Here is a 26,912-nt window from a genome sequence, read left to right as displayed (position 1 = left end):
TCAAAACTGATCGCACTAGTGATGTTTAAAACCAAAATATAAAATTGATAATCCAAATAACCTACCACTAATTTGTTTTTAAATTACCCTGTTTATATCTACAACTTTTGCCAATATAAGTACTGAATTTCGCCATCACTCTTGTGATGTTAGCATTATCATCTTCTAAAAGCCTTTTCATGCAGCTTTCCGCAATCTTTAGCTGACCTGTCATCTGAGGCTAGACCAATGGCAACCCAAGGAAAGAGCCATCTTGGTTGTGGCACCAGAATGATAAAATTCCATTCCCGGGGGGATTCGTCTGTCCTTCTCAGTTGTAGCCTTCCGCCGCTGGTCGTCTTTTCTGTTCCTTCTTCCATACCTTTACCAACTCTTCTCCTTGTTTGTTTTAGTTGCTGGTTTATGTCTATATATAGACAAGTGTTGTTTTAAGAAATTGATTTTAATGCCCTTTTGATTGTCTCCTCCCTTAAGGACTCTAATTGGGGAGTAAGACAGCATGCTAATGTTTCAAACATATAAAATAAATGACACAGCTTCTCTAAGCTGCTGTCTCTCTAAGCTGCTGTCTTGGCTTGGTATCTCTTGTTGCTCCTCTTTGCCTGCAGTGCACTGTGTTCCTTTAATGTTCTCCTAATTGGGAAAAAGACCTTCTGCCTAAATGAGGCCCCCATTTTGACAAGTTAGAAGTTTGACTTTACCTGCACACATGCAGGATTATTTCTTCTTGGCAACCTGCCGCTCAATAATGCTATTGTCCTCTCCAGGAATACAGAAGCTGGTCTTGGCAGGAAGAGTGGGAGAAGCCATTGAAGCCACACAACAATTGTACCCAGGACTCCTAGAGCACAACCCTAACCTTCTGTTCATGTTAAAGTGAGTATGTCTATCAGGTCAGGCAGAGCAGGAGAGGGAAAAAGAGAAACCTTGTCAGAGAGTCAGCATGGACTTTATCTCTGAAGCCACTGTGACTTGCAGTGCTAAAAGCTAGAAGAGATTGACGTGCCTGTCGCTGAGTGTGTTCTGGGGTTCTTTGCTGCGCTAGAGTTCTCAGCTGCTAGTGGGCCCTGTATAGATTGTTGCACATTTCACTGTTCACCCATTTTTGTTTCTGATTTTTTCTTTCCTGCACTGCAGGTGCCGGCAGTTTGTGGAGATGGTGAATGGGACAGACAGCGAAGTACGTTGTTTCAGTGCCCGCAGCCCCAAATCCCAGGACAGCTACCCTGATTCCCCCAACCTGAGCCCCAGGCACGGCTCTAACAATTTGCACATTCACAGCACTGGTAAGAGTTTCCCAGATAGGTTTGTCAATCAGCTTCATGCAGGGTTTGTTCTTATTGTGGAAGTCCATATTGGAATACATCTCTCAGATTCTGAATTGCTTCTTGTTCAGGGGAGATTCTGGAAGCACACGTTGCTCTCCTTGGAGCATTTCCTCCCCTCAAGATGAGTTTTGTTTCTCTTTTTCCTGTCTCTTTTTCCTCTTGCGCGAAACCAAGTTCTGGCTCAAGTGAAACACGGCTTCCAAATTGGGTTGCTTTTTTTTGGTTCTGGAAGTTGATTTATTTATTTGTAAATGTAAATGTTAAGTGTTATAGCCACAAACCTTAACAACATAACATAAAACCATATCAATAAAAGAGGTACAGTAAAATAATAATAATATGCAATAAGATAAACACAATGATCAGCTCCATAGACAAAAACAGGACTGACAGATCTATTTTTGAGGGGCGGCAAGCACAAACCTTGTCTTTAATTTAATTGATGAATACATAAAAGAGGCAACGATGTATGTAATTGCTGGGTTTACATCCACCAAAAGAAAACAGATGTGATCCTCATCTGACTCCAAAGACTGTGGAATAATTTGGCTCAGTCTAGTTCAAATACTGACATATAGTGGATAATAGAAAAAATAATAGGCTAGGAGCCTCATCTGGGGGTGGGGGTTGAATCCTCCTGTGGGAGCAGTGTGTGGCTTCCCCGGGGTCCTTACCCTGGCAGAAGGGCAATTCCTCTGCTGTGCAGCTACCGTGGACCTCCCTGGCACTGGATGCAGTGCCAGAGTCCCAGCGCCATGCCGTGGTAATGGGTGAGCAGGGGGCATGGCCGGGGAGAAGCCAACCTTAGTGCCGGCATTACACCAGTGGGCCGCAGATAAGACTTAAGCTATCCCTTTGGGTGGTGTGCATCCATTGAAGCCCACAGAGGCTTCTTGGCAGCAGGGAAGGCGGCCCAGCCAGGTTGCTCCTTCGGCGGGCAGAGGCTTCGCTGGTTGAAGGAGCAGCCGGGCAGGGCAGGGCCAAGGGGATGGGTGTAGGGCTGATTCTCTGCCCCCCTGTGTGGCCAACTGGAGTGTCCCCGGGGACATGCGACCTCCACATATCCCCGTGAGCACGCCGCCTCTGCCTGAGAGGATAGATTCAGGTGGGTAGCCATGTTGGTCTAAAGTACCACGTTGGTCTAAAGTACCAGAAGCAAGTTGGAATCCAATGGCACCTGTAAGACCTATTCTTGGTATAAGCTTTTAGTTCTGTTTGCACTGTAAAGGCACAGTGAATGTGTTGCAGTGGTTTCTCAAAAGGTATTCCTCACTAATGAGAACATTCAGACCAGCACCCTTCCTCCCAAAACCATGGGGTGGGTTGTTTCTGAATGGCTTCCGCAGCCCACACCAAAGAGATACTGAAGCAAAGCCTGGGCAAAACCCCTGTCTTTACTCCTCTTCTGTTTTTAGGAGCGGACAGCCCGAGCTGTAGCAATGGAGTTACCTCCCTGAAAAACAAACAGAGCCACAGTAAATATCCAGCACTGAGCTCATCTTCGTCATCCTCTTCCTCATCGTCCCCTTCGTCAGTCAACTACTCAGAGTCCAATTCCACAGATTCCACCAAGTCCCAGCAGCACAGCAGCACCAGCAACCAAGAGACCAGGTAGCGCGAGGTCCGTTCCCTCTCCAGGGACAGCGGCGAAGCAGCCGACTGTCATAGCCAGGGGCTGGGATAGTCATGCCAATCTTTGGTGCTTGTTTCTTTAGCATGCAGGCTTTGAACCGTGGGCGTTTATATTACGCAGGCGGTCAGCTGTGCTCGAGTTGACTTCTCAGGCCAGCTGCGATTTCCGCTTCATGACAACCAGTGTGGTGTAGTGGTTGAGAGCAGGTGCAGTCTAATCTGGAGAACCGGGTTTGATTCCCTGCTCTGCCGCTTAAGTTGTGGAGGCTTATCTGGAGAACCAGATTAGCTTGTGCACTCCAACACATTCCAGTTGGGTGACCTTGAACTAGTCACAGTTCTTCGGAGCTCTCTCAGCCCCACCCACCTCACAGGGTGTTTGTTGTGGGGGGGTGGGGAGGGAAAGGAGATTGTAAGTCCCTTTGAGTCTCCTTATAGGAGAGAAAGGGGGCATATAAATCCAAACTCTTCTTCTTCTTAACTGCCACCTTGTTACCAGCTTGAGACTCCATCCAGTACATACGCTGAGCCTTCACTCTCCCTCTCTTTGCTACCCTTTTGCCCCCTTTTTGGAGTGTTTCTTTTGCTTTCTGTCATCATCATTATCATCCTCTCTCCTTTCCACATAGCGACAGTGAGATGGAGATGGAGGCAGAGCATTACCCAAACGGAGTCCTGGAGAATTCTGCGACAAGGATAATGAACGGCACTTACAAGCACGAAGAGATCCTGCAGACGGACGACTCCAGCATGGGTAAAATGTTCGGACTGGAGGTGGCATGCTGCCCTCCAATTCTTGGACCTGATATGGGGGGTAGAAAAAATGAAATGATCAGGTATGGGCGATGCACTCTTGGCAAAACAAGGCTTCTTGGGGAGGCCCTTCCAATCCTGACATGTGGAAAGAAACACGGGCTGCAAAAATGTTCAGACCTGTCTGCACTCGCGTAAAAGCTCCTTTGGTTTGTATGGCTCACACTGAAGGATGTGTGTACTCTCCAGTGCATGTGGATTTTCAGCTCCGGCACAGAACACCTTCCTGAGAATCATGCTTTTGTTCCAACATGAAAGCATTAACATTTGTGGAGGTTCGTGCTGTGTTTGAAAAGTCAGACTTTGGATCGTGCTTTAGTGGCAGGGGATCCTCAAGAATCTTCCGTAGTTCCTCTGGCCCCCCCACTAGAATTGTGCTGATAGCTTTTCTTTTTTGGGGTGGAGGAGGTGTTGTCTGAGGGGGAGTTGCTGTGGTCTGCCTTGTTCATCCCTGTGTTAACCAACCCTTCTCTTCTCTTGTGTTCTAGAAGACAGCTGTCCCCAGAGGCAGCTCTGCGGGGGGAACCATGCTGCCACTGAGCGAATGATCCAGTTTGGGCGGGAGCTGCAGACCTTGAGTGAGCAGCTCTGCCGAGAGTACGGGAAGAACACATCACACAAAAAAATGTTGCAGGTGTGGCATTGCTCATTTCCTTCTTTTGTACCCTGCTTTGGTGCCCAACGGGAGCTCAGAGCCGCTTACAACATTCCCCTGTCCTCCGTTTTATCCTCGCGACAAACCCTTAAGTTCAGTTTAGGGTGAAAAATGTATGCGTGAACCAAGGTCACCCAACAAACTTCCATGGCAGAGTGCGGATTTGAACCCACGACTCGCAAATCATAGTCCTGCACTGTAACCACTACACTACATTGGGATATGGCTGGTATCTGTGTCTCATGTGTGGTTGATGTAGACTGCAAGTGGGTGGGCTTGTTGGGGGAGGTGCAGAATTTATGCCTGCTCTCCCTAGGTAGGAGATACTTTTAGCATGGGGAGGGAAATCCCTTCTGGAGCAACAAGGAGGAATCTTACTGCCCGTGTACTCTGTGGAGCGATGGGAGTGGGTTACTAGGTACTGGTTGGGTTGTTGGGTTCAGATATTAAAAGCTCTTGCAAATGAAGTGGCCTTGTAGCACCTCCTGAATATTTCTTAAGATAGTCCCCCCCCCCCCCCCACCTCAAGCAGCTATTCTGCAAAGTGGAACTGGTCAATAAGTTTAGTTGATATTGGGTGGGCAACCTGTTGTTCCAGCATGGTGGGAAGAGCCAGCGTGGTGTAGTAGTTAAGAGCAGGTGGATTCTAATCTGGAAAAGTGGGTTTGATTCCCCACTCCTCCACCTGACTGGCAGAGGCTTATCTGGTGAACCAGATGTGTTTCCGCACTCCTACATTCCTGCTGGGTGACCTTGGGCTAGTCATAGTTTTTTGGAACCCTCTCATCCCCACCTACCTCACAGGGTGTCTGTTGTGAGGAGAGGAAGGGAAAGGAGCTTGTAAGCCACGAGTCTCCTTATAGGAGAGAAAGGTGGAGTATAAATCCAAACTCTTCCTCCTCCTCAGCCTAAGAACTGTAGTCTGTACATGGGAGCATATAGGAAGGGACAATCCTTTAGATAAATTCATAATTCTTTAGATTGCTGTTGATCTACCATTTCTTCACATCTGCTTCCTTCCGAGCAGAAAAGTTAGTGTGCTAAGCTGTGTGACCTTTGTCCGGTGTTCCATTTTAGAAAGGCCTAGATAGGTTCCATTCCTCAATGAGGAAGGGCTGGTGTGAAAGTCCAGGGACACACCCCCTCCCTTGTTAGCTCACATATTGCAGGGCTGTTCAAACCTCTTTCTCTCCTCTCACCCAGGATGCATTCAGTTTGCTTGCCTACTCAGATCCGTGGAACTGTCCTGTCGGTCAGCAGCTGGATCCAATCCAGAGGGAACCAGTGTGTGCTGCACTTAATAGCGCTATATTGGGTAAGGCGATGTATGGTGAGCTGTCACAGATGCCACTTGGTCAGCTGATACTGGAGAGCACTAGGCAGTATTATTCTTGGGCACATCTCTGCCAGGTTCTGTGTGTGTATTTGTGTAAATGCAACTCTTAATATTCTGTTGGGCTGGCAGAGCAGACGAGGATCTTTAAAACTGATGTGATATATTGTTAGACTTGCTCGTGCCTGCACCACTGAGACCCTTGTCCTCCAAGGCCCTTTTCTTAAAAAACAAAATTACTTCCGCCATAAGAGAGACCACTTTTTAAAAGACATTGTGCACTTAGGGTCACATTTGGTTAAGCTCACTAGTGATCCTCAATTGTGGTTTTAAATTTTGATTTGTATGTTGCTTGTGTATTGCATTTTGTGTGTTTTATCTTTGTGGTAAGCTGTCTCAGGCTCCACAAGGAAGAAAGGCTGCTAATGGGAGCCAGCGGGGTGTGGTGGTTAAGAGCAGGTGCACTCTAATCTGGAGAACCGGGTTTGATTCCCTGCTCTGCCACTTGAGCTGTGGAGGCTTATCTGGTGAACTAGATTAGCTTGTGCACTCCAATGCATGCCAGCTGGGGGACCTTGGGCTAGTCACAGTTCTTTGGAACTCTCTCAGCCCCACCCACCTCACAGAGTGTTTGTTGTGGGGGGTGGGGGAAGAGAAAGGAGATTATAAGCCCCTTTGAGTCTCCTTACAGGAGAGAAAGGGAGGATATCAATCCAACTCTTCTTCTTCTTTTAATGAATTTTTAAATAGAAGTAAACAATTAAAAATGGCTTCTTTGGGGCTTTTCTGGTAGGCTTATGTTCCATATTCTTCATACCACTGACAGTGTTCCCTTTCTCTGTCTCTCTCTCTCTCCCCTACAGAGTCTCAGAACCTGCCAAAGCAGCCCCCGCTGCTGCTTGCCCTGGGCCAGGCCTCGGAGTGCTTGCGGCTCATGGCTCGTGTGGGCTTGGGCTCTTGCTCGTTTGCCAGAGTGGATGACTATTTGCACTAGCCACTGAGTGAGACAGAGTGACCCCCCTCCCCGTGCTGCCGCCTCCACCACCTTTCTCTCTGCCTCGCATCCTCCCCTCTCCCCCCTTCGAACCTCCCCACACGCTGCCCAGTGGAAGGACACATTGCTGACCAAGGGAATTCCTTGCCGCGCCTTCGTTCCTCGCCCCTGGAAACTGTCAGCAGGGCCTTCGTCACCGCAGTCCCGCTCCGCCCTGCAAGCCGTTGCAGCGTTCAGTATTTTTCACTGGTCATTCTGACGTGTTGCCCCTACCGACTTTAGGATTTTATCTTTTTTTTTGTTTGTTTGTTTCGTTTCCTGACTGAGCCACCAGTATTTATATCTGGAGAGTTTGTGCTGAGCTGGTTTCTAATAATTTAGAGGTAAAATATATATATCTGAGTTGGCGACGACCTGTTTTTATTTTCATGAGGGCAAACTTGTCTGCCGACATACGACACCACCTGCGCAGTATATTGCACTCTAGTGCTAGTCGTCTAAAGGGCAAGAGGCTGTGTGTGTGTGAGATTTTATTAAACTAAAAGCCAACCCACCCCAAAGGACCCTTTAAATACTTTGGCTGATTGGTTAAATTTGTTCCTACCTCGCTGTGGTAGCACGCCAAGATGTCTCTGTTTGACAAATGGTCCCTCCTAGGGAAGGCCGAGAATGAGAAAGTGTTCAGCTGTAGTTCGTAAGTGCAGTGTCCCCCTAACTGAGCCTGATTCCAGATTGGTTAGGCAGCAAGAGAACCTCTTGAGAATGGATCATGACAGGATTGGATTCCTGGAGCCCAAAGCTGTTGGGTCAGAGCTTCTGCGAACCCAGCTGTTTCGGCGACAATTCGTGCCTATCAAGTAGAACTTGACCCATAAAATGTGGAAGGGGTAGAGTGTTTTTTTTTTGCTTCATCCTCCCATCCCCAAGTGTCTCTCTGTGTTTTTCGTTTACCAGGCAGAGGCCTTCTCCCAAAAGGCTTCTGCTGGTGTTTTGGATGGCAAAGGGTTCAGCTCCAGCTGTTCTCTTTTCCTCCCATGCATTCACATCCTCTGTGTGGTTGGATCACTGTTGAAAACCTGTCGGTCTCGATCCAAGGCTCAAGCGCACTTACCGGAAGCTTGCTTTTACATCATCCCTTTCTGCTTGCAGATCCTGAGCTGGATGCTGAACGTAGACCCTGAATTGCATGATGATAAATAATTTTTTAACACTATAACTCGCCACCAACAAAAATGTGAAGTTGAAGGCATAAGCCAATAGTTAGTTTTCTTTATAAAAGAAAACACATTGTACACAGTTTTTACTCCAAAGAATAGCAGGAGTAGCTTTTTTGGGGCTTCCTTTTAATTGTTAGGACACAAGATCCTATTCATACTGCAGGTCTCTTCACAAACCACTGTCGGGTGTTGTGGGTAGAATACCTGTACCCCAGGTTAAGGCATGTTAAGGTGTGCGTATACATCTCATGCAGACATGTACCAAGTGTGTACACAGGGTTGCTTGCTGTACCACTGACTGCTTTTGTCTGGGAAACAAATGAATAACAAAGTACCAAATCTTTGGTCCACTGGTGTTTGAGTACCTTGTCCAGATTTTTTTTTAATTGATAGAAATTTGGGGGAGGGGGATGTCAGATCCTCAAAGGTGTTCAAAGAAGGCATTTAGTTAAAGCGATCTTTCCGCGCCGCCGAATCTTCTAAAAAAGAAGCTCGGTTATCCTGGCAAGTTGTGGGTGTGTCCATTGAAGCTGGGCCCAGTGGTCAGTAGCGGAAGGAAAATGGGACTTTGATTTGGGGCCTTCAAGTCATATGGGATCACACAAAGCGGGCGGGAGAGTACAACATAGATTCTGTTGTGCAAGTAACTACAGAAAGGACAGTACAACTGTGCAGGGAATCAAACTGTTGCATGATCCCCATTCACTTCAGCAGGGTTACACAGGAGAAGCTTCTAGTGAACTAGGCCCAGAGTGAATGGAGAGCTTAGGAAAGCAGATCTCTTTTTTAAAAAGAACAATACCATTTCTCATAATTCAATTTCATTCTCTTTCATTGTTTGTTTGTCGATTCATAGCATTCGAAAATAGGCTAGAACTTCCTTCTTCTGGTACGGTGTGCACAAAGTGTCATCTTCGGTATGCTTACCTCAAAAAGATCCTGCTTCATTTTCCCTTTCATCTGGTGTCAGAATCACATGGCCAGTGCATGATTTGTTGCTTTTTAATTGATTATTATTATTATTATTATTATTATTATTGTCATTATTATTAGCACTTCTCTAGCCGCCTTAGCCCCCAAAGGGTTCTCAAGGTGGCTTACCAATTCTAAAACCAAGTTGTACAATCCAAACCAATGTGGCAAATGAAGGCTGCTTGATAAACACGGATTTATTTTATTTCAATCTCCCCCAGCAGTATCTTCAGCAGTACGTCTGAGATGGCAAAGGTCTGTCCGAAACAGCTGCGTTTTCACCTCAGATGCCGCTATTTCTGCAATTCATGAAACCTGCACATTTTAGCAATTTCTTTGTGATTTTCACCTATTCGTTGACTCTTTAGCAAGCAATCTCCTCCGTTTCACCACAAAGTTCACCTTCCTCCCAGTTTCCACATTATGTGTTTTGTAGAACTAGGGGGGCTTGTTTGCGCTGCAGTTTCCTGCATCTGGCGCCTCCATTTCACGAGCCGTGACTTCTTTTTCATTCTCTGGTGGTCTCCTACTAATCCTGTTTGTGGTTTTCCGTGTTCTTGGAATGTATTTCTCAGCCAACCAATCCACTTACCCGTTTTGCCGTGGCCTGCTTTGGTGTTGCCACCTGAGTTTTGTTCTAGATAGCAGAACAATGTCTGACGCATGTTTTTGATCTAAGTCAATCTGCTTGCTTTGATCATGCTTGGAAGTTGGATCTCCAGGTCCAGGGGATACTTTTGTCATCCTTGTGAAAAAGGGCAAGGGCCATTGAGCTCAGCAAATGAATCTGGAATTTCGTTTGCTGCATTACAGCCAGTGTTCCAGATAGTTAGAAAGCATCACGTCCTCTGCATGTAACATGAGTGAACAGGTATGTAAAGAGCAGGACTGTATCTACTAGCCCCCACCTTGTGTGGTCAGCCATGTACTGGCAGACTATGCCCTTGGGCCAGAGGCGGCGGGAGGGAAAGAATGGTGCCCGGGACAACACCTGCTCCAGCGCCCCCCCTGCTCCACCCAGGCACCCCCCCCCCCACTTACCTTCATTGGCAGGAGCCTGCTGTGGACCACCCTGTGACTTGGCCCTGCCAGGCTGCTCCTTTGGCTGGCGGAAGCGCTACATGTCCCCCACATGTGACCCCCCGGTGTCCCCATGAGCGCTCTGCCTTGGGCTTCATCTGTGTAACCAGAAGTTCTACTTTTCTGGGACTCCTGACAAAGTAGACAACTCTGATCCCTCATTGTGTGTGCAGCTGTGTAGATGAATGTCTTGATCAAATGGCTGATACGTAAGCCTCAAGTAAATGTCTGGTACATATCAGGCCTGTTGCTTTTGAATGGCTTATTGTATATATTTCTATAACAGGAAAAAGTACACCACAAGAGGGGGATCTTCCCCATTTTGTTTGGCTTCAGGGTACCATCTTAACTGTGAACTTGTCCAGAAATGCAAAAATTCCTTTCTTTGGGTGCTGGAGAACCTTACCTTCCTCCAGATGTTGATCTATTCAATAATCTCCCAAACCTTGACAAGCTGTGGAGCATCAGGAAATAATTTGTCTGTTTGGGCCGCCCTCTACCTTCCTTGGATATTTGGCAAGTAGACGGAAAGTTGACCAAGTGTATAGGTCATGGGACCTCCTATCTAGAACTGGCATCAAGAAGCAGTTCTGTGATGCTCCCTGATGTAGAGCAGCCCCTATTGTACTTTGTTGCTGGCTCAACAGCTCTCTCTGCTGGAAATTCTCGATTGAGGAGTCATCCCACACCAGTTTATTGTTAACTCTGCTCTCTCTCAATTATAACAAGTCCCTCTTGCAAACAAGAATTTCCACAGGAACCTTTGCTTTTCAATCGAAAGCATCCCTTTTCAGCTCGGTTGGCAAATAGATCTCAAGTTAGTCCTGCCCATGTCTTTCCTACGGTCCTGACTATACTAGGCTCACTTTTCTCTCTCCTGTTCTCCCCACCCTTCCTTTTTCTGATGCACAAAAATTAAGTGCTCATTTTTTTTGCACAGCATCTTGCTATGTGACTGGCATGTATGTTGCAGAGCAAGATCTGGTGTACCACAGACCACCGGTGCGCCATCTTTTAAGGTAGACCCATAGATGTGGCTGGCACAGTCAATTAATTGTCGTACTTCCTGAATTTAATAATTCAGCTATGCCAATCCTTTCTTCACCCCATCTCTTCAGTGATGCACACTTTAACTTGTCTTCCGTTTATATTTCACAACGACAGGGCTCACCCACTGGTGGTCCCTGGGCCAAAATCTGGCTATCTGAAGGATGCCACCTAATTCTCAGTGTCCAATGCAGAGTAAAAAAAATGTGGTAAACTACAGGCGTTGCAGGCATGCCATTCAGAAGGTAGGCCTGGCAGCCTCACTGTTCTCCCCCCACCTCCCAACCCCCTTATCAGTGTTCATGCAAAACCAGTTGCTGATGCAGCCGCTTGGCTTTTGCATGGTGGGCTCACATTGTCAGAGGGAGACTGGGGGGCAGGCAAGGAGCCTCCAAATTCTCTTGTAAAATTGACTACCACATGGGTTTATTTAAGGTTTCAATATTTGAGTTGAGTAATTTTTTGACTAAATTTGTGTGTGTGTGTGTGCACATGTGCATATCTGACAGAGCGCCTCTTGAATCCTCCGACGGACATGTTGGGCTGGCCGGATAAGATTGCCACTTGGACTTCACCGCCACAAATTGGTTTAAAAACGACCCCACCCGATGAAGTGTGCGTTCTAATTTAATTCTCTTCTCCTTCCCCTCCTGATTGTTCAAAACTCAGGTACCAGCTTTAGCATGGAATGTCAGGTCACATGGTTTTCGTTTACTTTTATAGTATCATTAACTGTACAAAAGCAGAACCCAGCACGGTCCCCGAAACGTTAACGGGCCGAGCGGAACCCGGGCTCCTCGAGGCTTCCGTCGTCACTTTGGGAGTTCTTTTCGTTGAGGACCTCAGCTCAGTGGACATTCTGCCAATCTGTGCACATTGGTTCAGTCTACGCTTAGTATGTGTGAAGTTCAGTTATCCGACGCTAGCATGATACCTTCCAAAGGGAAGAAATTTTAACTGAAGAAAAAAAAATATTGGGGAAAAAAATGTACTGGAAAATATGGTAAAGAAACCCACATTCTGTTGTATTTTGACAGAATTATTTTTATTAAAATATACATCCATGTGCAGATGCCTGTGTCCCTCTGTGTAATTCTACCCATCTTCCCATTCTGTTGCTGTTTGTGCACTGTGCGTCTTGTATGGACTAGTTGTGTATTCATGCCTGTGTGAATGCCAGAGCATTATGCCCGTGTCTTTGTAACTGTTTACCTGTGCACTGAATAAGATAGATCTCTCCCTCGCCCTTCAATTGAGTATTGCAGGCAGCTGTAGCACAGTGGTTTATGAAAGCTTGAATTGTGAACGGAGGAGAATTTTTAGGTAGGTGTATGAATATTCCACAGGGGCCTGAATGGCCCAGAAGGGTCACCCAGGGTTAGTCTTCAGATGGGAGACCACCAAGGAAGCCCAGGATTGCTACTCAGAGAAAGTCAATGGCAAATCACTTCTGAACAACCCTTGCCTTGCAAACCCCACAAGGAGTTGTCATAAGTCACTTGCCACTTGGCAACCCTTAGCTATTACGAATATTTCACATGAATTTCAATACCGATCTGCCTTCTGCAGATAATTGGGTAGAATCATCACACACAACAGAATGACCTTTATTAAACCAGATCTCCCAGCTACAATGGAGATCGTATTCATGAGTTATACTGGTGTGTCTCTAGAAGCTGCTCCCTTAAGAGGCAAACACGGAGCATCGTGTTGATTCCACCAGTAGGCCCCAGCTGATAAGTGGGACGAGGATGAGGGAATACTCGAAGTGGGAAGGAAACTGTCTGACAAATTTATTTATTTATTTTATTAAATTTTTATACCGCCCCATTTCTGAAGGGGTCTGGGCGGTGCACAACATATAAAATACAATGTAAAATGATAACATATAAAAGCAGCGATAAAAATTTCCAATTCTTAGTCCAATTTTAAAAATTCAAAAATTTGAATTTAAATTTAAGTGTGAGGTGGCATCCAGCAATCCAATAACATAAAGTCCCTCCCTCCCCACGAAAAAGGGAGGCATGGCGAGTCTCATTAGATGGTTAATGGCCCAGGTGTTAAGGGCGGGGGGGGGGGGGGCACCATTAGCGGCTGGTTCCTCCAAAGGCCCGGCCGGAACAGCTCCGTCTTACAGGCTCTGGGGAACTCCCAAAAGGTCCGCCAGGGAACCGGACAGCAGTGGGAGAGGCGTTCCCACACCAGGCGGGGGGCCAACTAAGACGCCGTAAAAGGTCACCTGGCCTGTGTGGAGGCCAGCCGCATCACCGAGGGGCCAGGGACCGCCAGTAAGTTGGCCTCAATAAGTGACAGGCGTAAAAAAAATGACATCGAGGCTTCGAATAGGAAGGGTTAGTATTTGCATACTAAATGTCTGGATGACTTGTGCTAAATGTGGGAAACATGGTCATTTTTAAGATCAAATTTTCCTCCTTATAAATAGGGGAATATTGAAGCCAGTCAAGTGCCTTCAAGTAAGGCAGCCCAATGGGACTGGTGGGTCTTATGTTGTATCCTATAGGGCTTCAACTGTGGCCTAAGCCCAGGTCAGGATAACAGAAAATACTTATGGAGGTTTTAACATTTTTTTTTTCCGATTTCTATCCTGCCCTATCCCCATAGGGCTCAGAGGAGGTGAGTGCAGCGAGGGGTGACGTGTGGTTGAAAGAAGAGCTGTTCAGCGGCAAGACAGGCGAGAGATTTGATTACACTGTGCCAGTGAGAAATAACAGATCTTGCCACTTCCTGTTGTATATGGGTTTTGGTCAGTTACACAAGGGTTGTTTGTTCTGGCTTGGTGCCTTTGGTCTCCTTTTCTCTTCTTCCCCTCTAGGGTATCATCATGCTTTTGTGCATCTCCCAGGTTTTCCCCATATTTCCTAAATCTCCTGTGTTATGTTCTGGGAAAGATCAAAGCTGGAGTGGCTCTCATGTAAACAGAAAAGTCTGGCTCTTCCTGGTACCCCTTACGCTGATGCCAGTTCTCTACCCCAGCCCTCAGTAGGGTTCCCAATGCTGTATTGGCAAATGTAGGGAGATCTGGGGGCAATATTTAGGGAGACCACAGTTTGATGAGGATGTGACATCATTTCTGAGATGACTCTCTAGGCTGCCTCCCCTAGTTTCCAGGAGGAACTCCTACAGCATCACTATGTAAAGGTCATTTTTCCCTCCCACTCACTTCCTGAGGGGCAGAAATCTGAGTCTGAGATAGTTTCCTGGCTTAGCTGGGTAAACTGGAGTCCTAACTGGCAACTGGAGGACTTTCTGGGAAAACTAGAACTGACATGGTTATAGCATCAAAACATTTTAACAATCTACTGAGTTTTCCGTATTCCCAGCTTTTGTTTATTTTTTAGAAGGATATGGTCCTTTTCATTGTGGAGATTTAAGGGGAAAGGCATCTCTCTGCAGCATAAGAGGTCAGACTTTTAAATGAAAGCTGAACATTCACATAATCTGATACTGAATGACAGAAGAGTGAGAGCCTTCCTGAACTCCTAAGGCAGGCCATGACATATGCATGGGTTACACGCAGCCTTCCATGCCCCATAGGAGTCACCACTGAGAATGCAGGTGGGCGGCCAGATGCAAACCGGGGTGTTGTTTACCAGACGGAACTTAACGTGCCTATTTCACGATGCCTCTGTTAAAGGGACAGGACATTTTTGCTACCGGTTGTTGGCAACCCTATCGTCTCTTCCTTCCACTTAACCTCAACCTGATGCTGGTCAGCACGTTACATGCAGAACGTCCAAGATCTCGGGAGACACTTGTGGCAGAGACGCCGCCGAAGACAGTCTGCAGAGAAAATGCTACGACTCCTTTAAGAGGCAGCCGGCAGCAGAACACCTCCCTTCCTCCCCCTCGCCCACGGTTCCCATTGCGCATGCGCACGAGCCCTGACGCCGTTTGGGTGGTGGGAGACCCGACTCAGGCCGGTGCATGATACTCTTCCGAGAGGACGAGGAGGCGGTGCGCGCGCACGCGTACGTGAGCGAGCGCGAGGGGTGAGCGGAGAGGCGCTGCGGCCCTCAGGTGAATGCCGCGCTCCTTTCCGTCTGTCTGTATCCTTGCGCGCGAGAAAAAGAGTGCTCTTAAGGTGAATAAGGTCTTCAGGTAGATATGAATTTCCCTTCGCTGTGTGTAGGTAAGTCGGGAGCGGTTGTGCTGGGGTGTGTATAATCGTTGCCCTGCGGAGGAAGAATGAAAGAGGGCGGAGCTAGAAGGGAAGGGAAGGGAAAGAAAGGAGGGGGGTTCCAAGAGGTAAGTGGCCAGGTGATGGTGTCTGTGTGGAGGGGACTTGCAACTTTATGGGGAGGGTTGTGGAAAGCTGGCAGGTTGTGTAAGCCATATCTTGGCTAGGGGTCTTAGTGTTTTCATGACTAACACGAATTCTGTTCCAGTATAAGTTTTCCCAGAATAGTTTTTAAACTACCGCAAGGCTTCTGTTTGCTCTTCCTGCAATGGGTCAAAAGGAACAAAGGGAAGAGGTGTGACCACTGATATTTCCTGATTTCCTTATCCTTCCTTCTTTCCTTTGGGTTTTCTACTTATCCACCTTTCCTAGTATCCTAGTATCTTCAACAGCTCCTCCCTTTGTACTTGTAGTGTTCTTGGCTTGTTGAGATGACAAAATAAAATATGTTGCATCGCTTTAGAAATATTTGCAGGTAAATCACCAAGCACGTTTTATGTATAGGTTGTTTCTCTGTGTGTTTTTTTCTAAGTGCCTTGAGGTCATATATAATAAAACGCTAAGGAACACGTTGTGTGCACATATGCATACATATGTATGTGTATCTTTAAAGGCTCAAAAACTTTTTGGGTACTTTCCATACTTGTTGCAGGTTTTGAAGCGCAGTTGGATGTTTGTGTGTTTAAGACAAGGTGATCTCACAAGCTAAGCTGGGTCGGCCCTGGCTAGTATTTGGATGGGAGACCACCAATGAATACTGGGGTCGCTATGGAGAGGAAGGCAGTGGCAAACCTCTTCTGTTAGTCTGTTGCCTGGGGTTGCTGTAAGTTAGCTGTGCTTTACACACACGTGGAAGATTTGAGGGCTGGAGCAGGAAAGGACACAATAGCAGTGCAAAGGTGGAAGAGGCAAGGGTTTCTATGTCCTCCAAATTGGATCCTGTTTTTTTTTACCTTTCTCTGGGCATACAGCAAACCTCACTGGGGGAGTGGAGGGGAGGTAGTTGTGAATTTCCAGCATTGTGCAGGGGGTTGGACTGGATGATCCTTGAGATCCCTTCCAACTCTATTTCTGTGTGGAGAACATGGAGGTAAGTATAGGGATTTGAAGAGGAGAGAAGTTGCCGTTGGTGTATAGAGGTGTGAATCAAAGGAGCAGAGGTGAGTAGGAAAAGGTACTTGTATTCTTGTTCTTATTGGGTGATTCAGAAGGGGAGTTGTGTCAGTCTGTAATGGCAGAAGTAAACAGAAGCCAGTGGCACCTCAAAAGCTAACAATAACACTTATTCTAGTGTGAGCTTTTGTGGGTCAGCTTATTTGGATTATGAGGACATCAGTATTAGTTGTTTACTTCGTTAATTGGTTTTCCTCATTAATGCCCCATTTTTCATCCCAATGGGAAGTCAAAGTGGTTTGCAACATTCTCATTTCCACATCAATCCTGTGAGGTAGACTGGACTAGTGGGCATGACTGGTCCAAAGCTTCCCAGCAAGCTTCAATGGCAGAGTAGGCATTTGGACTTCAGCCACCCAGAACCTAGTCCAACCCTAACCACTAACCACTACACTATGCTATTAAATTTGTATGAGGTAGCAGGTGCTTTATAGGAGTTATCACTTTCATGGGATTGGGGCTTTAGGGAAGTTTGGAGTTGATACAAGTGTCTGTATCTGAATGACTGTTTAAAAATTCAGGATTGGGAATTTGGCTTCCTTACCTTTGTAGGCTTGCCATTTGCCTTCTTCTTGGTGGGGGCAGTCTGCCAGCTGGCCAGCCCTCCAAACTGCCATTGTGTCTGAGCCTGCAGGAGACATGTGGGGAGCAGAAATGATGCTCTGCAACACATCAGTTTCAGCATATTGTGCAATATCATTTCCACCCCTTGCCCTGTCTCCAGTGCTCCCAGGTGTCCAAATTGATGGCCTGGCAAGATCTAGCAGCTAGCTTTTGTCATCCTGGCCTACAGTGCTACTGTCAGTTCTGAATGAGAAAACCGCTCCTACACATTTCTGTTGGACAAGTGCTGCTCTGAATGATAAACATGATAATGTGGTACTTGTTTGTTAGTAGGGCAGTGGTACTTCAGAGGGTTTCAAGTCTTTTCTCTTTGTTCAGTTGTTCCTCACCACAATCACCTTTCAGTCTGTGAGTATGGTTGATTTACAGAAAAATCAATACCTGCCCAGTTCTGTACATTCTTGGAGTAATTAGTATCTCCTTGTGTCTGTCTATGTATTTACTTACGTTTCTTTAATTTGATCCTGATTGTATAATCTTTCAAAAAGAAGGTAAATTTGCATGTAACTGATACCCATAAGGATTTTGAAATTATGTTCTACGAACCAAAGGCCATTCTGATAAAACCTGCAGATAAGCAGATAAAGCATAGCAAGGTTATTAGCCAGCCTATGATAAAAAATAGCTGCTTATGATAAAAGTAAAATGAATGCTTCAAGTAATGTGCAGTGCTTGTGTTTATTAGATGTCCATTAAAGATGTTTTCGGGTATTATACCATCTGCTCCCTGCCTTTTTTTTACTGTTTACATGGAAATTGTAGAACTAGATGGCTTGGTTAGCTTTGACATTTTTGATTTTCTTCCATTTAACAGCCCGATCCCTTGGGAGTTAGCTTGCTGGCATCACGCTTTTTTTGTAGCTTGAAATAGCTTTGAGCAGCCAGCTGAGGTCCCACATTTAAATGTTTTCTATTGGAAAGAAATTTGGGGGAAAGAAAGCTATGTTGAGAAATAAGTTTCCAATGAGAGGGCAATTGTGGTGTGTATACTACAAAACTGGGATGCAGTCAATCCCTGATTCAAATGTCACGTAAACTGTAAACTTGCTGGTTTGCCCTAAATAAGCCAATTCTCTCAGATTTGCTTTCTGTGATCTGTACTATGGAGGTAATCATGGACTTACTTCATAGAATTCTAGTAGGGATTGTAAGATAATGTATGTGATTCAGTTTGAGCCTTCAAAAACATTATAGAAATGCTTTTATGTAGTTAGATGTCACATTGATTATTTCCTTGTAATAACAGGTGTTACTACCATGTTTCCCTGAATATAAGACAGTGTCTTATATTAATTTTTGCTCCCAAAGATGTGCTATGTCTTATTTTCAGGGGATGTCTTATATTTCTGTATTCTGTTTGTCAGGCATGCTTCCAAACAAAAACTTTGTTACGTCTTACTTTTGGGGGATGCCTTATATTTCGCACTCCAGCAAAACCTCTACTACGTCTTATTTTCCGGGGATGTCTTATATTTGGGGAAACAGGGTAGTAAAGATGTACATTTGGCAGCGCTGAACAGAACCCTTATTGGTATTTTGGGGTGGGTGGGTTATCCCTCCAAAATGGTGGTGATTTAAGAGAGCCGAAAAGAAGATCTTGAATAAATTGGCGTTATTCAGGCCACTTCGACCATGCCAACATTATTTAAAAAACAACAACACCTTTCTCTTTCCTCCTCACTTATCTGCTGGCTAGGTCTCTGAACCCAGTTTTGAGTTCTGTACCACCTGCTGTGTCTGAGCACATGTGGAGTTTGGATGCAGCTGGAATTTTTCAGGTTTGGGTTTAAGAGACCTGAAAAACTTCTAGTTCCTGACAAAAGTCTGTATAGGGATACAGCTGGGGGGAGGGTGTTCAGAAGTTTCCAAGAATATTAAACCTGAACCCAAAAAATACCAGGAAAAATGGTGGTTCACACCCCTAGTTACTGGCATTTGTGGCATGAGAGCAAGCTTTGAAAGCAGAAAGAAGAAACATAGATGAATATTCAGCAGCTTTGTCCAACTGGAGTATTGAACTATGCTTGTGTTGTCGTTGAGCATCAAGAGCCGGTTGCTTTACGCAGCGTGTATGAAAGATGCAAGTGCTAATATTCACTGTGTCTTTTTCCTCCCTGCCTGTTTTAGGAGCTGTGGATGAAACAGCATGCTGAGCTGTTTGGTCTTTGTGCCCGGGGCTTGTGCTGGGGGATCTACTTGTGAAAACCGTACACCATGAAAATGCTTCCCGGTGTGGGGGTGTTTGGGACTGGGAGCACTGCTCGGGTGCTGGTTCCTCTGCTGCGGGCAGAAGGCTTCGCCATCGAGGCCCTCTGGGGGAAGACTGAAGAGGAAGCAAAGCAACTTGCTGAGGAAATGAACATTTCCTTCTACACCAGCCGGACAGATGATGTTTTGCTGCATCAGGATGTGGACCTGGTTTGCATCAACATCCCCCCACCGTTGACACGGCAAATTGCCGTGAAAGCTCTAGGTATTGTATATTGGCTGTTGAATTGGAACACGTTATTCTGGCTTGTGAATGAAATTCTTCTTCTCTGTTGTATACAGCAGCTGGCATCTGATGGTGGTTGCTGTGTAACTGATTACTGTAAACCATATGTTTCACTTTGGAGCCTTACATTTGTATCATATAAATGTGAAGTCCTGAAAAAAAAATCTAGTGCGGGGATAGTATTAGCAGAATGTAGTAATGGAATGGTCATCAAGTTGCAGTTGACTCGTAGTTTTCAAGGCAAGAGATGAACAGAGGTGGTTTGCCATTGCCTCTGCATAGCAGCCCTCGACTTCTTTGGTGGTCTCCCATCCAAGTGCTAACCAGAGCTGACTCTGCTGAGATGTGATGAGATAGGGTTAGCATGGGCCATCTAGGGTTACAAAAATATGACTTCCTGTCCTGATTTGTGCATACCAACTGCTATGGTGGGGGAGGAGTATACTGTACCCTCAGATATGTAATGTCTGACACAGTGGAAAAATAATTGATGGGACTGCATTCTGCTCTTACACTATGGATCAGTTTTCAGTAGGTTAGTTAGCCCTTGTGAACAGCAGTGTATTCCTTATTCAACAGAAGTAACAGGGTGAGAGCAGAGATTTTCTCCTGAATTTAGTCAAGCAGCTTGCAATAAAACTGAATTTTAATGCATCAGTGTAGGAAAAGAAATATTACAGTTAGACACTCACAGAAAGGATGCGAAGCCCAATTGTTTGGCTCTGTGTGTCCTTCCTGAGCATTATAAATATGGCTAAGACTTCAGTGTTTGATAAACAGGAAGCAGCAAGGTGAAAGTATCTCTTGGAACGGATTCTGCATTCTTTCTTGAACAGAGCTGATACAAGCTGGCAAGCTTCCAAAACAAAAATGATTTTTATAGAGGTTAGAAGGGAAATCTTTATAATCATGTGATTAAATTAAGTTCCTGCATTCCCACAGCCCCTGAAGGACAGAGCAAAATACAGCGGCATATTTCTGCTGCTTCACCCACCACTCAGAGTCTGCAGAGGCCACTTCATTATAGTGGTCCCCCCCCCTCGACCCCTACCCCTACCAATGGGCCAAGGAGAAATTCTGCTGAAAGGAAAGTGATTGCTCGTTCTTGGTGTGGTCTTGTGTTCTTCAGGAAGCAAAAGGCTTGTTAAACTTTATAGGGAATGTCTGCAAGAAATCTGGGCTTGGTGCTTGCTAGAGCACAGAGTAAGACCTAGCAGCTGTTTTGCCAGTTGCTGACCAGCGGATCTTGGCTTCTGTTGATGAAATTGGTACTTGATGTAGGGGAGGGGCTCAGATTGGCCCTACTTATTTCTGCAGGACAATTTAGTGTTATTTGAAATGTTTTATGGGAGCAAATGTTTTTTTTGCATGCTAAAAAGGATCATTGGCTATCTAAATGCAGAACAGATGGGGAAAGAAGTATCCCGTTCCTGAGAGTCAAGCTGATTCTCTCAAGGCTGCAGTGTGGTGCAAAAGCATACGTGTAATTTGAAAGGGTTGTGCAAAATTTATCATAGCTGGGATCTGAGATCAGAATCCTGTCATTCTACTTGGGGTATGGCAGGAATTTGGTGGAAGAGTGCTTTTGACTGTTTTTTTCTAAGAGTCTTTGCAAAGTACCTCGAGAATTAAACACTGTGCAGAACATCAAAAAGAGATGCCCTGCTTACTGGCCTTGCAGTCTTAATTTAGTCTTAATTTAGACAGAAATAAAATCAGCAGACTGAAAGCTGGAGGAGGAGGTCAAAAGTAATTAGTCATAGGTCAATTGAAACAAATGTGTCTTCCGGCTTTTCTTTTTAAAAGGAGGATCAGTTAAATGAATATTGGTTGCTATAGATAAGGAACAAAAGGAGAAAACGGATGAAGATAGGAAATGGAGGGGGAGAGGGAGAGAGTTTAACAAGCAATTAAGAACTAGAAGAATGCAAGGCCTGAGGAGGAGAATATAGAGATATCAGAGGCTTGACATAGGCAGGAGCTGGTAAATGAGTCCTGGAATCTTAAATTGAATTCAGAAAGGAAGCCAAGAGAAAAGAGCAAGCAAATGTGACTGAATTTGCATGCAGGGAAAAAATACAATACGTTGCAGAGTCAAAATAGAAACAAGAAACTTCAGATATGTAGGGAAAGTGCCATCAAGTAACACCTAACGTATGACGCCCCCAGAGGTGGTTTGGTGTTGCCTGCCACTGTGTGACAATCCTGGACTTCCTTGGTAGTCTCCTATCCTAATATTAACCAGAGCGAATGCTGGTTAGCTTGGGTGAGGGGGGGTCTGTCCTATATTCTCATGCAGAAGGTTACCTCAAGATGAAGTCATCAGTGATGTGTTAATGATGTAGTAATAATTGACAGATGTATCTGTATAAAAGCTGGATGCAGGCTGCCTGTTTGTTTCTGCTTAAGCTTAAATAAATATAAGTACTTCTCACGTCTCTGGAGTCTAATTGGATTTTGGGCTCCAGGGTTTTATAGGGCTGAATTACTAAAATGTGACCACACTTCTGAGGCTACTTTTAAATCTCCTGAGATGTTTAGCCTCCTAAACACCTCCTAATCTTGAGAACCGGGTTTGATTCCGCACTCCTCCACCTGAGTGGCAGAGGCTTATCTGGTGAACCAGATGTGTTTCCATACTCCTACATTCCTGCTGGGTGACCTTGGGCTAGCCACAGTTCTTCGGAACGCTCTCAGTCCCACCCACCCCACAAGGTGTCTGTTGTGGGGAGAGGAAGGGAAAGGAGCTTGTAAACCACCTTAAGTCTCCTTACAGAAGAGAAAGGTGGGATATAAATCCAAACTCCTCTTCTTCCTCCTGATGACCTCTGAATTAAATCAATCTCCTGTGTTTCACCAGGTATCGGAAAGAATGTCATCTGTGAGAAAGCCGCTACCTCGGTGGATACCTTCAGGATGGTGACAGCTGCCAGATACTACCCCAAACTCATGAGCATCGTAGGCAACGTCCTACGTTTTCTGCCAGCTTTCGTCAAAATGAAGCGATTGATAGAAGAGAACTATGTGGGCGACATCCTGATCTGCGACGTTCGCGTGTACTGGGGCAGCCTTCTCAGCCACAAGTACAACTGGATCTGTGACGAGCTGATGGGCGGGGGCGGCCTGCACACCATGGGAACGTACATAATCGACCTCCTCACTCACTTGACAGGCCGGAAGGCAGAGAAAGTCCACGGCCTGCTGAAAACTTTTGTGAAGCAGAACTCCACCATCAACGGGATCCGCCACGTCACCAGTGACGACTTCTGCTTTTTCCAGATGCTGATGACGGGAGGCATCTGCAGTACAGTGACCCTTAACTTCAACATGCCCGGATCGTTCGTCCACGAGGTCATGATTGTCGGGTCTGCAGGGCGCCTGGTCGCCCGAGGGACGGATCTGTACGGCCAGAAGAACGCTGCTGTCCAGGAGGAGCTCCTGTTTGCAGACTCTCTGGACATCCGTGCAGGGCTTTCGGAAAAAGGATTCAAGGACATACCTGTGCTGTACCTCAAAGGAATGGTGTACTTGGTGCAAGCGCTGCGTCAGTCGTTCCAGGAGCAGGAGGACCAGCGGACCTGGGATCCCAAGCCCGTTGTGATGGCGGCTTCTTTTGAAGATGGCCTCTACATGCAGAGCGTAGTAGATGCCATTAAGAAATCCAGCCGGTCTGGGGAGTGGGAATCTGTGGAAATCATGACTGAGGAGCCAGATGCCAATCAAAACCTCTGTGAGGCACTTCAGAGAAATAACCTATAATGAGAAAAGTTTTTGGAGAGCTGGACAGTTGGAGCAAATGGGCAGAAAACTTTCCAAGATGGATGCTTTTTGGGGTGTTGGGAGGGAAAGGTAATGGGGAGTTATACTTGTGGGTAAAAGCCTCTTAAGGAAATACTTTTGTTTTTAAACTCATTCAGAGAGTTTTAAATATTGCCGGTTTGTGTTTGTATGTTTGGTTGTTTTAACGCTAAACCTTCTGAGTTACGTATTGTTAGGAAAACTTGAATTGCCCTTTGCACTCAGCAGCAGCTAAAACAAGTGTGGGGTCTTTGCCAGTGGGGCAGGTTTTATGTCCCTTCTATGCACAGCTTTGGCATAGAACCAGTTTAACATGATAGCACTTAGCACTAGAGAAGGCCATTTTTAATAGGAACACAAGTTAAATCTCTTAGGATTGCTCTCTTGACAGGAGGAAAAAGAAAAACTTTCTGGAGTGGATGTGATTAAGCGAGTCTTTACATTTGGTCAGCACAGGGGACAGATTTCAGTCTCTGACATCCGGTTTGAATGTTTTGAATTTACACTGTGTGAGTGAGACTGCTCTTTGACAGTAGCCACTCTGTCCCTGTTGCTATACCCTTTTCCACCAAAAGAAATTAGGAGATGTGCGATTAAACTGCCATGTCTTCCTGGACCTTTTTCGTAGTGGAATTCTCCCCAGGGGTGCTAGCACTTGCCGTTCCCCCCTCACTTCTGATTCTCCAATAGCGCTTATAATATTATTTAAGCACAGCTTTCCTCCAGATCATTATTTCTTGCACTAGTAAACATAGAACTTTGAAAAAATAGCATTTATATTGCCCTGGATGGATAAAAGCAAGGCTTCTCTATTGTTGCGCCTTCCATTTTCCTCCATGTTCACCGGGCCCCATGCTTCTATGGGGAGGAAGATGGCAGGTGCAACTATAGAGAAAAGTAAGTTTTCCTACTAGCCATCCGGGGCAATATAAATGTTACTTTTTCAATTATCATTAGTGCCTGGAATAATGATTTGGACAAAAGCAACTCTTAAAGAACATTTCAAATGCTATCGGAGAATCTGCACTACCTTAAAGTGCAGAGAGACGCTGCTGCAGTTTCCGCTGCAGCACACACGACTGCACTTCTTTCTGTGGGAAAGGGTACAGAAGACCTTGAGTACTGTGCCAACTGCAGCTGCTGCTTGCGTATATCAGATTGAGGCCGGTAGGCCTCTCGCACTTCTTCTCCCCCATTTCTTTCGTGCCCTGTTCAGTGCCGCCAAGCAAACCCCATCCACGATTTTCCTCTGGTGAAGCTTGCTTGGAAGCACAGAGGCCAACCCCGCAGCCCGTGTTGCTAGTCTGATCACTGGCTTGTCCAGTGTTTTATCAGGCTGTGTAATGAGGCAGGCTTTCATCTGTCAAGGGATGAAAGGGAATCTTTGCTTTATTTAGCCATGGGCTGGTAGAAATTATAACTGTTTGCTTGGAGGCATTAAGGCTGGAAATGGTTTTGGTTAGGCAAGGGGATTTAATCAAACACTGGATGTTCCTCTTCCCACTTCTATTCTGTGGGAATCCTGGTGCTGCTTGCCGGACAAATCTTAACGTTCATCTACCAGGTCTTCTGAGCAGCTGTCCTTAGCTGGGCCGAACTTGAGAAGCAGTAGCTAATTTTTTGTATGAGATATATTGTTTACTTGAATGTTTTTATGGTTTCCTACTAGATTTTAATTCTGTACCTTAATATAAAGCATTAACAAACAACCTTAATGTGTTTTGAAAACGACTGCATTGTTTATGGAGGGGGGATCAAGAGGGCATAAAATCAGGAACTATTATCAGCTGCTTGTTCTGCCTCACAGAGAGAGAACGTGCTGCTTCTCCCCACCCACTATTCTGAGCTTTTAAAGTTATTTTTAAATGCAACAGCTGTATCTTTAATTTTAGTTGCAGATGTTTATTTTCTGCTACTGGAGTGACAAGTTGCAGGGGCCTGGGGAAAAAAATCCAAACTCTGTACTAATGGAGCCTTGGTTTTGTGACCACAGTGTGTGTTTACGTGGAATTTCAGTATTGGTGTGCAGTATGATGACCAAGATGAAGTAAGTTGAAAACATACTGCTGAAGGCTTTTACAGCCAGAGTCAACTGACTGTTGTGGGTTTTATAGGCTGCGTGGCTGTGGTCTGGTAGTGTTTGCTCCTAACATTTCACCCGAATATCTGGCTGGCATCTTCATGGCCACACAACGCAGAAAACCCACAACAGCTAAGATGAAAACTTTGGGACTCAGCATTACAAACCTTAGTTGTGGGGGGTGGGGGGGGGGTGTCATTCAAAACCTGCCTCCTTATGTGTTGGGAGGCCCTGCTTCAAAACATACTTGGATTTCTGAGTCTTTAACATGACACTACCTTGTCATTTTTCAAAGTGTCTTATTTGCATTTAAACTAGAATTTGACCTTGAAATAAGACAAATGATGATTCAGAGTCCGAATGTATGCTTTTATCCAAGTGCATGGCCTTATGTCTTCATCCAAAGAGCTGACTTGCTAGTAGTTACAAGTTGCAAACTCCATGCCCTTATGAATTCTGTGATCTGTTTGAGCTAAGTGGTCTGTCTGCAGTTCAGCATTAACGATTGAGCAGTACAGACTTGTTATTTATGGGAAATGAACTGAGATCTTCCCTCTCACTGATGATTTTAAAAACCCAAACTCTTGTAGTAGGTAATTCCCACCCAGCCACTTTAAAACTCAGCCCAGAAATGGTAACGTTGAAGAATTCCTTTTGTCATATTCCATCCTTGTTTTTTTTAATGACAAAGAGAAAACTGTTTGCCCCGCCCCCTTGGCATGCTTCCCTCCCATTTTACAAGCCACTGGCTTTTTTGGTGTGGGGGTATAAGTTGTTTGGAGGCTGAGTCCAGCAAGGTGATCGGGGCGGGACGAGGAAGAACCCAGTTCTGGAATCCTCACTTCCATTCCTCTCTTCTGCCTTGCTTCATTTCGGTCTTGTGGATATTAAACCCATTCAGACTCCCTTCTCCTCCAACAAGCATATTTAACCATTTTTTTCTGAAAGAGTTTCCTTCCAGACCCTTGGGGAGAGCATGTTAGGTGTTCTAGTCTCTAGGAACCTCTTAGCAATTCTAGAAACTGCCCGAACTGGACTGCTTAGGCTGCATCTCCAATTCCCTTTTATTTTACCAATCACTGGCAGAACAGTCGCACAAACGCTTGATACCCGAATGAGCTATGTTTGAGGAATACATTTGGATGGGATGAAAGGAATATCTAATAAAGAGGGAGCCTTTTAAAAGCATTCCACTAGATGGTGCTATTTGTGCTGTGGTGAAAGCGGTGGGACGAGGTGAGCCGCACAGACGCTGAGCATCTTGTCAATGTCGACCTGGGTAGACTTGTCTACCTCCGCCTTGGCTGCAACTCCTGGGCTGGCACTTTTAGGGCTCCTGGGATCTCTGCCTTTGTCTTCTGCAACTGAAACAGAATAAAAAGTTGGCATAAAACTGTGTCCTGTCTGTATGAATTAAATGTGGAAGGCCAGTGTTAGTCGACTGGTGGGTTTCTCAGTTGTGCCACCCAGCACA

At 45.6% G+C, this 26,912-nt stretch overlaps 2 protein-coding genes across 7 annotated transcripts in view; both read left to right on the top strand.

Annotated features, from left to right (window-relative positions):
- Positions 1-12,141, top strand: part of RANBP10 (RAN binding protein 10) — a 47,789-nt gene extending 35,648 nt beyond the window's left edge. The window contains exons 8-14 of one of the 2 annotated variants that reach the window (XM_048515615.1): positions 768-876; positions 1,138-1,286; positions 2,744-2,939; positions 3,590-3,714; positions 4,265-4,407; positions 5,632-5,743; positions 6,625-12,141. In XM_048515615.1, coding sequence (XP_048371572.1) covers positions 768-876; positions 1,138-1,286; positions 2,744-2,939; positions 3,590-3,714; positions 4,265-4,407; positions 5,632-5,743; positions 6,625-6,755 — 965 coding nt within the window. In that variant the 3' untranslated portion in view covers positions 6,756-12,141. Of the gene's footprint in view, positions 1-767; positions 877-1,137; positions 1,287-2,743; positions 2,940-3,589; positions 3,715-4,261; positions 4,408-5,631; positions 5,744-6,624 lie in introns of both variants that reach the window. The other variant, XM_048515614.1, reaches the window with a different exon arrangement.
- Positions 12,142-14,977: 2,836 nt separating this feature from the next.
- GFOD2 (glucose-fructose oxidoreductase domain containing 2) lies at positions 14,978-25,068 on the top strand. Of its 5 annotated transcripts, none has more exons than XM_048515939.1 (3): positions 14,978-15,109; positions 19,194-19,539; positions 22,421-25,068. In XM_048515939.1, the coding sequence occupies exons 2-3, from the start codon at positions 19,281-19,283 to the stop codon at positions 23,317-23,319; spliced, it is 1,158 nt and encodes a 385-aa protein (XP_048371896.1). In that variant the 5' UTR covers positions 14,978-15,109; positions 19,194-19,280; the 3' UTR covers positions 23,320-25,068. The 5 variants fall into 5 exon arrangements, with proteins under 5 accessions (XP_048371896.1, XP_048371895.1, XP_048371894.1 ...); XM_048515938.1 differs by having other exon boundaries at positions 14,994-15,173; XM_048515937.1 differs by having other exon boundaries at positions 14,994-15,221.
- The last annotated feature ends 1,844 nt before the right edge of the window (positions 25,069-26,912 follow it).

The sequence above is a fragment of the Sphaerodactylus townsendi genome, linkage group LG14 (assembly GCF_021028975.2).
Source record: "Sphaerodactylus townsendi isolate TG3544 linkage group LG14, MPM_Stown_v2.3, whole genome shotgun sequence".
In the NCBI taxonomy this organism is placed as follows: domain Eukaryota; kingdom Metazoa; phylum Chordata; class Lepidosauria; order Squamata; family Sphaerodactylidae; genus Sphaerodactylus; species Sphaerodactylus townsendi.
Note: the sequence above shows the minus strand (reverse complement) of the source record. Positions and strands in the feature narration are given on the sequence as shown.